At 33.3% G+C, this 13878-nt stretch overlaps 1 protein-coding gene across 2 annotated transcripts in view; it reads right to left on the reverse strand.

Moving 5' to 3' along the window:
* Nucleotides 1–13878, reverse strand: part of LOC148952098 (EF-hand domain-containing protein 1-like) — a 174624-nt gene that overhangs the window by 73753 nt on the left and 86993 nt on the right. For both annotated transcript variants that reach the window (XM_089088845.1, XM_089088846.1), the window contains exon 3: nt 11398–11550. In XM_089088845.1, the coding sequence (XP_088944971.1) occupies nt 11398–11550 (153 nt within the window). The remainder of the gene's footprint in view (nt 1–11397; nt 11551–13878) is intronic.

A 13878-nucleotide genomic window follows, 5' to 3' on the forward strand; every position in this document is an offset into this window, starting at 1 on the left:
ATTTCAATAGTGTTTTGTTGTTCTTTACCTAGTCACAGTCAAATTCTCTTGATTTTTCAAAGTTCATTTTGGATTTCTTTCATAGAAATGCAAGAGTTGGAATATTTCAGTAGTGTTTTGTTATGATTTACCTTGTAACAGTTACATTCTCTTGATTTTTCAAAGTTCATTTTGGATTTCTGTCGTTGAAATACAAGAGTTGGAATATTTCAATAGTGTTTTGTTGTGCTTTACCTAGTAACAGTTACATTCACTTGATTTTTGAAAGTTCATTTTAGATTTCTTTCGTAGAAATGCAAGAGTTGGAATATTTCAGTAGTGTTTTGTTGTGCTTTACCTTGTCACAGTTACATTCTCTTGATTTTTCAAAGTTCATTTTGGATTTCTTTCGTAGATATGGAAGAGTTGGAATATTTCAGTAGTGTTTTGTCGTGGTTTACCTTGTCACTGTTACATTCTCTTGATTTTTCAAAGTTCATTTTGGATTTCTTTCGTAGAAATGCAAGAGTTGGAATATTTCAGTAGTGTTTTGTCGTGGTTTACCTTGTAACAGTTACATTCTCTTGATTTTTCAAAGTTCATTTTGAATTTCTGTTGTTGAAATGCAAGAGTTGGAATATTTCAATAGTGTTTTGTTGTGCTTTACCTAGTCACAGTTACATTCTTTTGATTTTTCAAAGTTAATTTTGGATTTCTTTCGTAGAAATGCAAGAGTTGGAATATTTCAGTAGTATTTTGTTGTGCTTTACCTTGCCACAGTTACATTCTTTTGTTTTTCAAAGTTCATTTTGGAATTTTTTTAATTGAAATGCATGAATTGGAATATTTCAGTAGTGTTTTGTCTTGGTTTACCTTGTCACTGTTACATTATATTGATTTTTCAAAGTTTATTGTGGATTTATTTATTTGAAATGAAATAATTTTAATATTAAAATAGTGTTTCGTCGTGGTTTACCTTGTCGCTGTTAAATTCTCTTGATTTTTACTAGTTCATTTTGGATTTCTTTCGTTGAAATGCAAGAGTTGGAATATTTCAGTAGTGTTTTGTCGTGGTTTACTTTGTCACACTTACATTCTCTTGATTTTTCAAAGTTCATTTTGGATTTCTTTCGTTGAAATGCAAGAGTTGGAATATTTCAGTAGTGTTTTATTGTGGTTTACCTTGTGACAGTTACATTCTCTTGATTTTTCAAAGTTCATTTTGGAATTTCTTTTGTTTAAATGCAAGAGTTGGAATCTTTCAGTAGTGTTTTGTTATGGTTTACCTAATCACAGTTACATTCTATTGATTTTTCAAAGTTCATTTTGGATTTCTTTCGTTGACATGCAAGAGTTGGAATATTTCAGTAGTGTTTTGCTGTGCTTTACCTAGTCACAGTTACATTCTCTTTATTTTTCAAAGTTCATTTTGGATTTCTGTCGTAGAAATGCAAGAGTTGGAATATTTCAGTAGTGTTTTGTTGCGCTTTATATTGTCACAGTTACATTCTCTTGCTTTTTCAAAGTTCATTTTGGATTTCTTTCGTAGAAATGCAAGAGTTGGAATATTTCAGTAGTGTTTTGTTATGATTTACCTTGTAACAGTTACATTCTCTTGATTTTTCAAAGTTTATTTGGGATTTCTGTTGTTCAAATGCAAGAGGTGGAATATTTCAATAGTGTTTTGTTGTGCTTTACCTAGTCACAGTTACATTCTCTTGATTTTTCTAAGTTCATTTTGGATTTCTTTCGTAGAAATGCAAGAGTTGGAATATTTCAGAACTGTTTTGTCATTGTTTGCCTTGTCACAGTTACATTCTCTTGATTTTTCAAAGTTCATTTTTGATTTTTTTCATTGAAATGTAAGAGTTGGAATATTTAAGTAGTGCTTTGTTGTGGTTTACCTTGACACACTTACATTCTCTTGATTTTTCAAAGTCCATTTTGGATTTCTTTAGTTGAAATGCAAGAGTTGGAATATTTCAGTAGTGTTTTGTCATGGTTAACCTTGTCACACTTACATTCTCTTGATTTTTCAAAGTTTATTTTGGATTTCTTTTTTTGAAATGCAAGACTTGGATTATTTCAGTAGTGTTTTGTTATGATTTACCTTGTAATAGTTACATTCTCTTGATTTTTCAAAGTTCATTTTTAATTTCTGTTGTTGAAATGCAAGAGTTGGAATATTTAAATAGTGTTTTGTTGTGCTTTACCTAGTCACAGTTACATTCTTTTGATTTTTCAAAGTTCATTTTGGATTTCTTTCGTAGAAATGCAAGAGTTGGAATATTTCAGTAGTGTTTTGTTGTGCTTTACCTTGCCACTGTTACATTCTCTTGATTTTTCAAAGTTCATTTTGGATTTCTTTCGTAGAATTGCAAGAATTGGAATATTTCAGTAGGGTTTTGTCGTGGTTTACCTTGTCACTGTTACATTCACTTGATTTTTCAAAGTTCATTTTGGATTTCTTTCGTTGAAATGCAAGAGTTGGAATATTTCAGTGGTGTTTTGTTGTGCTTTACCTTGTCACTGTTACTTTCTCTTGATTTTTCAAAGTTCATTTTGGATTTCTTTCGTTGAAATGCAAGAGTGGGAATATTTCAGTAGTCTTTTGTCGTAGTTTACCTTGTCACAATTTCAATCTCTGGATTTTTAAAAGATCATTTGGGATTTCTTTCGTTGAAATGCAAGAGTTGGAATTTTTCAGTAGTGTTTTGCTGTGGTTCACCATTTCACAGTTACATTCTCTTGATTTTTCAAAGTTCATTTTGGAATTTCTTTCGTTGAAATACAAGAGTTGGAATATTTCAGCAGTGTTTTGTTATAGTTTACCTTGTCACAGTCACATTCTCTTGACTTTTCAAAGTTCATTTTGGATTTCTGTCGTTGAAATGCAAGAGTTGGAATATTTCAGTAGTGTTTTGTCGTGGTTTACCTTGTCACAGTTACATTCTCTTGATTTTTCAAAGTTCATTTTGGATTTCTTTCGTTGAAATGCAAGAGTTGGAATATTTCAGTAGTGTTTTGTTGTGCTTTACCTTTCCACAGTTACATTCCCTTGATTTTTCAAAGTTCATTTTGGATTTCTTTCGTAGAAATGCCAGAGTTGGAGTATTTCAGTAGTGTTTTGTCATGGTTTACCTTGTCACTGTTACATTCTCTTGATTTTTCAAAGTTCATTTTGGATTTCTTTCGTTGAAATGCAAAAGTTGGAATACTTCAGTAGTGTTTTGTTGTGCTTTACCTTGACACCGTTACATTCTCTTGATTTTTCAAAGTTCATTTTGGATTTCTTTCGTTGAAATGAAAGAGTTGGAATATTTCAGTAGTGTTTTGTCGTGGTTTAGCTTGTCACAGTTACATTCTCTTGATATATCCAACTTCATTTTGGATGTCTTTCGTTGAAATGCAAGAGTGGGAATATTTAAGTAATGTTTTGTAGTGGTTTACCTTGTCACACTTACATTCTCTTGATTTTTCAAAGATAATTTTGGATTTCTTTCGATAAAATGGAGGAGTTGGAATATTTCAGTAGTGTTTTGTTGTGGTTTACCTTGTCACTGTTACATTCTCTTGATTTTTCAAAGTTCATTTTGGATTTCATTCGTTGAAATGCAAGAGTTGGAATATTTCAATAGTGTTTTGTCGTGGTTTACCTTGTCACTGTTACATTCTCTTGATTTTTCAAAGTTCATTTTGGATTTCTTTCGTTGAAATGCAAGAGTTGGAATATTTCAGTAGTGTTTTGTCGTGGTTTACCTTGTCAGAGTTACATTCTCTTTGATTTTTGAAAGTTCAGTTTGGATATCATTAATTGAAATACAAGAGTTGGAATATTTCAGTAGTCTTCTGTGGTGGTTTACCTTGTCAATGTTAAATTCTATTGACTTTTAAAAGTTCATTTTGTATTTCTTTCGTTGAAATGCAAGATTTGGAATATTTCAGTAGTGTTTTGTCGTGGTTTACCTTGTCACAGTTACATTCTCTTGATTTTTCAAAGTTCATTTTTAATTTCTTTCATTGAAATGCAAGAGTTGGAATTTTTCAGTAGTGTTTTGTCGTGGTTTACCTTGTCAAAGTTACATTCTCTTGATTTTTCAAAGTTCATTTTGGATTTCTTTCATTGAAATGCAAGAGTTGGAATATTTCAGTTGTGTTTTGTTGTGGTTTACCTAGTCACTGTTACATTCTCTTGATTTTTCAAAGTTCATTTTGGATTTCTTTCGTTGAAATGCAAGAGTTGGAATATTTCAGTAGTTTTTTTTTTCATGGTTTAACTTGTCACAGTTACACTCTCTTGATTTTTCAAAGTTCATTTTGGATTTCTTTCGATGAAATGCAAGAGTTGGAATATTTCAGTAGTGTTTTGTGTCTGGGTTGGTTTTTTGCAAGTCCAAGAATTTGTCTTTGTTGGTTCGAATGTCTAAAGTGCATCTCTTTCTCTGTTCCTATGTCTGAATCTATTTGTTTACATGTTTGGGTTGGTGTTTGATTAGTTTAGGTTAGCTAAGCTAGGTTAGCTAGTAAACAATTCTCTATGTTTAAGTTAGGTTACGTTAGTTTATCATGGGTGCTCATGATAGTTGTGACAAGCTAAACCACGACAAAACACTACTGAAATATTCCAACTCTTACATGTCAACGAAAGAAATCCAAAATGAACTTTGAAAAATCAAGAGAATGTAACTGTGTCAAGGTAAAGCACTACAAACACTACTGAAATATTCCATCTCTTGCATTTTAATGAAAGAAATCCAAAATGAACTTTGAAAAATCAAGAGAATGTAACTGTGACAAGGTAACGCACAACAAAACACTACTGAAATATTCCAACTCTTGCATTTCAATGAAAGAAATCCAAAATGAACTTTGAAAAATTAAGAGATTGTAACTGTGACAAGGTAAACCACGATAAAACACTACTGAAATATTCCAACTCTTGCATTTCAAAGAAAGAAATACCAAAATGAACTTTGAAAAATCAAGAGAATGTAAATGTGACAAGATAAACCACAACAAAACACTACTGAAATATTCCAACTCTTGCATTTCAACGAAAGAAATCCAAAATGAACTTTGAAAAATCAAGAGAATGTAAGTGTGATAAGGTAAACCACGACAAAACACTACTGAAATATTCCAACTCTTGCATTTCAACGAAAGAAATCCAAAAATGAACTTTGAAAAATCAAGAGAATGTAACAGTGAAACGTTAAAGCACAACAAAACACTACTGAAATATTCCAAGTCTTGCATTTAAACGAAATAAATACAAAATGAACTTTGAAAAGTCAATATAATGTATCTGTGACTAGGTAAACCACAAAAAAAAACTACTGAAACAATCCAACTCTTGCATTTCAACGAAAGAAATCCAAAATTAACTTTGCAAAATAAAGAAAATGTAACTTTGACTAGGTCAACCTCAAAAAAACACTACTGAAATATTCCAACTCTTGCATTTCTACGAAAGAAATCCAAAAATGAACTTTGAAAAATCAAGGGAATGTAACTGTGACTAGGTAAAGCACAACAAAGCACTATTGAAATATCCCAACTCTTGCATTTCAACAACAGAAATCCAAAATGAACTTTGAAAAATCAAGAGAATGAAACTATTACAAGGTAAATCATGACAAAACACTACTGAAATATTCCAACTCTTGCATTTCAACGAAAGAAATCCAAAATGAACTTTGAAAAATCAAGAGAATGTAAGTGTGACAAGGTAAACCACGACAAAACACTACTGAAATATTCCAACTCTTGCATTTCAACGAAAGAAATCCAAATGAACTTTGAAAAATCAAGAGAATGTAACAGTGACAAGGTAAACCACGACAAAACACTACTGAAATATTCCAACTCTTGCTTTTCTACGAAAGAAATCCAAAATGAACTTTGAAAAATCAAGAGAATGTAACTGTGACTAGGTAACGCACAACAAAACACTACTGAAATATTCCAACTCTTGCATTTCTACGAAAGAAATCCAAAATGAACTTTGAAAAATCAAGAGAATGTAACTGTGACTAGGTAAAGCACAACAAAACACTATTGAAATATCCCAACTCTTGCATTTCAAAAACAGAAATCCAAAATGAACTTTGAAAAATCAAGAGAATGTAACTGTTACAAGGTAAACCATAACAAAACACTACTGAAATATTCCAACGCTTACATTTCAATGATAGAAATCCAAAATGAACTTTGAAAAATCAAGAGAAGGTAGGAGTGACAAGGTAAACCACGACAAACACTACTGAAATATTCCAGCTCTTACATTTCAACGATAGAAATCCAAATTGAACTTTGAAAAATCAAGAGAATGTAACAGTGACAAGGTAAACCACGACAAAACACTACTGAAATATTCCAACTCTTGCTTTTCTACGAAAGAAATCCAAAATGAACTTTGAAAAATCAAGAGAATGTAACTGTGACAAGGTAAAGCACAACAAAACACTACTGAAATATTCCAAGTCTTGCATTTCTACGAAAGAAATCCAAAATGAACTTTGAAAAATCAAGAGTATGTAACTGTGACTAGGTAAAGCACAACAAAACACTATTGAAATATTCCAACTCTTGCATTTCAACAACAGAAATCCAAAATGAACTTTGAAAAATCAAGAGAATATAACTGTTACAAGGTAAATCATAACAAAACACTACTGAAATATTCCAACTCTTGCATTTCAACGAAAGAAATCCAAAATGAACTATGAAAAATCAATAGAATGTAACTTTGACAAGGTAAACCACGACAAAACACAACTGAAATATTCCAACTCTTGCATTTCAACGACACAAATTCAAAAATGAACTTCGAAAAATCAAGAGAATGTAACTACGACAAGGTAAACCATAACAAAACACTACTGAAATATTCCAACTCTTGCATTTCAACGAAAGAAATTCAAAAATGAACTTTGAAAAATCAAGAGAATGTAACTGTGACATGGTAACCCATAACAAAACACTACTGAAATAGTCCAACTCTTGCATTTCAACAAAAAAAAAATCCAAAATGAACATTGAAAAATCAAGAGAATTTAAGTGTGACAAGGTAAACCACGACGAAACACTACTGAAATATTCCAACTCTTGCATTTCAACAAAAGAATATCAAGAGAATTTAACTGTGACAGGGTAAACCACGACAAAATACAACTGAAATATTTCAACTTTTGCATTTTAACGACAGAAATTAAAAAATTAACGTTTAAATATAAAAATATTATAACTCCGACACATATAAACCATAACAAATCGCAACTGCAATATTTCGAATCTTTTATTTCAATGACAGACATCCAAAATTATCTTTGAAAAATCTAGGTAATGTAAGATTGAAAAGGTAAACCACGAGAAAACACTACTGAAATATTCCAACTCTTGCATTTCACCAAAAGAAATCCAAAATGAACTTTAAAAAATCAAGAGAATGTAACAGTGAGAAGGTAAACCACGACAAAACAGTATTGAAATATTTCCAACTCTTGCATTGCAACGAAGGAAATCCAAAATGAACTTTGAAAAATCAAGAGAATGTAACAGTGACAAGGTAAACCACAACAAAACATTACTGAAATATTCCAGCTCTTGCATGTAAACGAAAGAAATCCAAAATGAACTTTGAAAAATCTAGAGAATGTAACTGTGAAAAGGTAAACCAAAACAAAACACTACTGAAATAATTCCAATTCTTGCATTTCAAGGAAAGAAATCCAAATTGAACTTTGAAAAATCCATAGAATGTAACTGTGACAAGGTAAACCACGACAAAACACTACTGAAATATTCCAACTCTTGCATTTCAACGAAAGAAATTCAAAATGAACTTCGAAAAATCAAGAGAATGTAACTGTGACAAGGAAAACCACGACAAAACACTATTGAAATATTCCAACTCTTACATTTCAACGAAAGAAATCCAAAATGAACTTTGAAAAATCAAGAGAATGTAACTTTGACAAGTTAAACCACTACAAAACACTACTGAAATATTCCAAATCTTGCATTTCAACGAAAGAAATTCAATATGAACTTTGAAAAATCAGGATAATGTAACTGTGACAATGTAAACCACAACAAAACACTGCTGAAATTTTGCAACTCTTGCATTTCAACGAAAGATATTCAAAATGAAGTTTGAAAAATCATGAGAATGTAAATATGACCGGGTAAACCATGACAAAACACTACTGAAATGTTCCAACTCTTGCATTTAAAGGAAAGAAATTCAAAATGAACTTTGAAACATCAAGAGAATGTAACTGTGACACGTTAAACCACGACAAAAACACTACTGAAATATTCCAACTCTTGCATTTCAACGAAATAAATTTAAAATGAACTTTGAAAAATCAAGGCAATGTAACTGTGACAAGGTAAACCACGACAAAACACTAGTGTATTATTCCAACTCTTGCAATTCAACGAAAGAAATTCAAAATGAACTTTGAAACATCAAGAGAATGTAACTGTGACAAGATAAACCACGACAAAACACTACTGAAATATTCCAACTCTTGCATTTCAATGAAAGAAATTCAAAATGAACTTTGAAAAATCAAGAGAATGTAACTGTGACAAGGTAAACCACGGCAAAACACTACTGAAATATTCCAACTCTTGCATTTCAACGAAAGAAATTCAAAATGAACTTTGAAAAATCAAGAGAATGTAACTCTGACCCGGTAAACCACGACAAAACACTACTGCAATATTCCAACTCTTGTATTTCAACGAAAGAAATTCAAAATGAACTTTGAAAAATCAAGAGAATGTAACTGTGACAAGGTAAAGCACGACAAAACACTACTGAAATATTCCAACTCTTGCATTTCAACGAAAGAAATCCAAATGAACTTTGAAAAATCAAGAGAATGTAACTGTGACAAGGTAAACTACAACAAAACACTACTGAAATATTCCAACTCTTATATTTTAACGAAAGAAATCCAAAATGAACTTTGAAAAATCAAGAGAATGTAACTGTGACAAGGTAAACCACGACCAAACACTACTGACATATTCCAACTCTTGCATTTCAACAAAAGAAATCCAAAGCAACTTTGAAAAATTAAGAGAATTTACCTGTTACAAGTTAAACCATAACAAAAAACTACTGGGGGGAGGGGGAGCCAAAAAGTTGGGGGGATGGGACTCTTTTGTGTCTCAAAATGTGCAAATAAAAAAGTATTAAAAAAATGGGGGCCTTTTTGGGCCCTGGGGCCCCTGGGGGGCTTTGGGGGCTCCGGGGGTCTTTGGGGGCCCCGAGGGGTCTTTTGGGGCCCGGGGGGCATATGGGGGTCCGCGGGAATTTGGGGGCCAGGGTGCCTTTGGGGCCCTTTGGGGTTGGGAAGGGGGGCCTTTGGGGTTGGGGTATGGGGACCTCACATCATTGTTCAAATGGAACTTGTGTATTATAACGACCACATAGTTTTACCCTAAATCATCTTCTAAAATGTCTCAAACTGTTTCGCCTAAATCATTTTCTAAAATGTCTCAAACTGTTTCGCCCAAATCATCCCCTAAAATCTCTCAAACGGTTTTGCCTATATCATCTTCAAAAATTTCTCAAACGGTTTCGCCCAAATAATCCCCTAAAAGTAATTTCTGCGTGTTCCTTTTTTTTGGCATCCTTGCGCTGTCACATTTGAAATTCCTAGGAAACCCTTTCCCACGTTAATCTCTTCATCTCTAAGATGTTCCTAGCTACACTATTATGGTTTCGATAGAATATCTATTTATCACTCAGACCTAAGGATTGGAGAAGCCATATTTAAAAATAGAATATTAATTTATCTATGTCACCAAAGATCAGAGAAGCCATATTTAAAAATAGAATTTCTATCTCTTTAGAATCCCGTATAATTCCTAGGAAACAAGTGATGTTATTTCTAGTTCCCCTTTCGTAGATCAATAAGTCCCCTCGATTATGCAAATCAATTTCTCAGAAATTCTGTCCCCTTCTTTTATGTAATCAATTTCTCGGAAATCCTCTCTCCTTCATTTATGTAAATCAATTTCTCGGAAATCCACTTCCCCCTCGAGTCCTAGATCAATACAACTCTCCCCCGTTATTGCGCATGTGGAAACGTCGCCCCGGAGTCAATACACCTAGACGAACAACAAATAAATCGACCTTGAAAGAGACGTCATTGACCCCATTAGAATCAATAAACCATGAAAATGCATCAAAGTGAGAAAAATCCTGTTTTTTCATTCTCAGTGACAAAAACCATAAAAAAATGCAGAAATTATGTTCACCTCGGAGATATTATGCCCTTCCTACTACTGAAGTCCCAGTCCTGTTGACATTTTCCCTGGTAAATTGCCATTGTTGGTTTTGGGGGATTTTCTTAACTGGACAGTAGAAGGTAATTGTGCTGACCATACAAAAACAAAGTACATCTAAAAATGTTTTTATTTTAAAGTATGTAACAGATGTTTTAAATCGTTCTGTAAATGCTAACTTAAGCCTGGCGTTTGAGCAAGCCTTCGGAAAATGCAGAAAACGGCAATAATTTATAGAAGCAAAACAAACTAATCCTACCCCAAACTACAAATAGTTTAATCTTTTCAAGTTAAGGATGCCACCAGAAGATTTTCCTGGGAGGGGAGGGGAAAGTACTATCTGTATTGTGTTGAAGGTTTTGTATAGTTGGACAATAAAAAAAAGATCAAGCATGCATACAAGTACTATCTTGAGGCAGTCGTGCAAATGGAGGGGGGGTCTAACCCACGAAGAAACTTCCTAGTGGTGACATATCAGGCCTGTACAGGACTTGATTAACGAAAGGAAACTTTGAGCTATTTTCGGGCAAAAAAAAAAAATGCATAACCTCCTTCTATTGACAGTCCCTAATTCCGCAGCGGAGTTGTAAAAAGGACTGCTGAAGAAGTGCATGCGCTGGTTGAAGCGAAGAAGAACACCCAATATGAAGCCGTCAAAATGATGAGGAACCACTATTCTGCAATTTTGGATGTTTTACAACAACTCACCGATGCTAAAAGGGTAGGAGTAGGAATAAGATAATTTAACAGAAAGCTATGCCGATGTATTACCCTGGAGTTGAATGAAAACAAAATTCGAATTTCAGTTTAATGTCAATTTTAACGGCAACTATATTTTCTTTTGAACACCAATTTTAAGAATTCCTTCCATTTTCGTTGTCAGCATTGGAGAACTCTAGAGAACTGATTTTCACTTCTTACTTCCTGACCTCATTATTTGACGTTTAATAATCTCGTTAAAAGACCTATTTTTAATGACCTCGGTCTTCAATGTAATTTGATCAGACGATAATAATTTCAGTTTATAATCTGTGGGCCAGGCAGTGCAAAAGTGAGTAAGCCTAGAAAAAGAAAACAGACAGACTTGAATAATAGCGAAGTTGATAATCTTACCATAGTCCAGTCATCACAGCCGGTAATTGTGTAGTCCCTACCATTAATTTTAACTGACCGGTCAAATTTTATGTCCTCCCAAACGAGGTAGTCGTCAACATTTCTTTTTGGTCGCTGTCTTGTCAAAAGCTTCCCTTGTATTAAGCCAGAGTTCTGAAAAAGGGACATAAAGAACAAGGAAACTAGCAAAGATTCGACAATTTACTACTCAAACTTAACGTCTGAGTGATAAGACATTTGAAGTTTGACGTTGTGTGCGTTTGGGTACTACTCAAATTTATGTATACAACTGTGATATTCGTATAAGTACGAATATCCATTTTTCATTCCAAGAAATCGCTGATAAAAATCTTAGACTTACACAAAATAGATGAGGTTCAGAAGAGCGGTAAGCATTGTTAGCATATATCTGCTTAGGGGAGTTAGAACCTTTTTGCATAACCCCTCCGATCCAACGTATTCTAATTTATTTTGTAGACATGTATGGAGGCATTAAATAGTACTATGTAATTAAGCAGACACATTTTTAGGAGAGGGATCCCCATTTTAGGGTAGGGATGAAAACATCAAATAAAAAGGCAGATAAGTAACATTCTGAAAAATTATCCTAAAAAAGTATTCATGTTTTCGTACTGCTAGCACTGAGTCTCTCATTAGTATTAGCCTGAGTATAAAACTCAACTCAATAAATTTTTGACGTAACACCTTTAATTAGGTGTTCTTTTCTTAGACCACACTGTCGTTCTACGACGAACAAATAAACTTTCAAATGGGGATAAATCCATTTATTTAGACAGCGAAAAAACAGGCACAGAAGTCCAGATATTTCGATCACATGGATATTTCGATATATGTGATCAAAATATCTGGACTTTTGTGCCTGTTTTTTCACTGTCTAAATAAATGGATTTATCCCCATTTGAAAGTTTATTTGTTTAAACTCGATAAAGAAAAATAGCTGAGTGCATGTCCTTGATATATTAAAATTAGATAGGTAGACGTGTGCACATATTCGCCTTTGAACCAGAAGCAATTACTATTTAAAGTATTTCGCCAATAAAATAGTCTTGAACTGCAATAACGTCGTTGTAATAGAAAATAGAACTCTTTGAAACAAGCTAGACGTGCCCCTAGGCAAGAGTGTGTCAAAACCGGACTTAAAATTGGCAAAACTCTTTTCTCCTTTTTGAGTGAATGTTGTTGCTGTTCTGATAACGTTTAGCATTCTTCCCGGAATACTAATTTATGGCAGATGTGACATAAAAATCATTAAACATAGGATTCACTGAGTAGAGCAAGATCTCCTAAGAAATACAGAGTCGCGCTTTTGAACTGGAAATAAAAAAAAAATTTCTAGACTTGGTAAAAGTCGAATAAAAATCCCTCCTGATGAATTTTCCCCAGCCGACTTTGGCATTAAGGTAACCAAAATCAGCCTGCGAAGGAGGTTTAAGGCCATAAGCATTATTGCAGTTGAGTACTGAGAGGATTATGAGAATTAGACTTTTAACATATATTTTTGTCATGCTCCCTTCTCGTGTCCTTTCTGTCTGCAAAAGGTAAAAATAGCAGTTAAGTTAAAGTAAGAAATCTTCCTTTTGCAAAAAAAAGGACGAAACATCCCGTTTTGGCAAAATAAAATGTTTCCCATGTCAAAACACAATACGGGGTCGTTCGAAGCCCTGTCCTTATCTCTTTCTTCTTCGCTTTCTACATTTCCTTTCACAGGTTTTGCATGAGAGGTTTAGACCTCCTCAAAAAATTCAGTGCCATTTTTTCAGTTACCTTTTTTGCGTTCACGTTAAGCAAATCAGCTACTGTTGGTAAAACAGACCAAGCTATAATCCCGTATGCAATTTGGCAAAACTGCTTTAAAGAAACAGACAAATATGCGATTCGGCAAAGGAGAACTGCAAAATACAGGCAGCTAGAGACGCTTTGCAGCAATGCCAATTAGACCATTCGAAAGAGAAATTTGTTTTCACAGGATGGCATTTGTAAGCCAATTTCGCCAAAAATTGTTACTTTCGGTAAAACAGCTTTCAGACATCGAAAAGCTTAGAGCAGTTGAAATCACGAGTCATGTAATTTTTTGGCAATAAGTTGAAGAAAAATCGCTTTTGTTAAAATTAATAGCGGGATCAAATCGAAAACAAGCATAAAACCGCTGTATTTGAATCATAGGTATACGTAACTAGGAAGGAAGGGCAGAGCAAAACCCATGGACAGGTCAGAACAATTTCTTTCCAAATTCTAGATACACTTCTGCCCGACCCAGACCATAAGTTTAATTTGACTATTCTTCAATATGGCTTGTCAACCATAAGAAATAAAATGTAGAATAGAAATAATAAAAATAAGAAATAGAAATAAAATTGAGCAAAAGTGGATTTGCTGTTATATGTATTTCTGTTTTTAACAACCAATATATCACTTCTACTCATGACTGTAATCTGGCTCACAAATTACTTACACATTTGA

Source organism: Artemia sp. Qi Xiang Cuo, chromosome 5, assembly GCF_049724085.1.
Source record: "Artemia sp. Qi Xiang Cuo chromosome 5, ASM4972408v1, whole genome shotgun sequence".
Lineage (NCBI taxonomy): Eukaryota > Metazoa > Arthropoda > Branchiopoda > Anostraca > Artemiidae > Artemia > Artemia sp. Qi Xiang Cuo.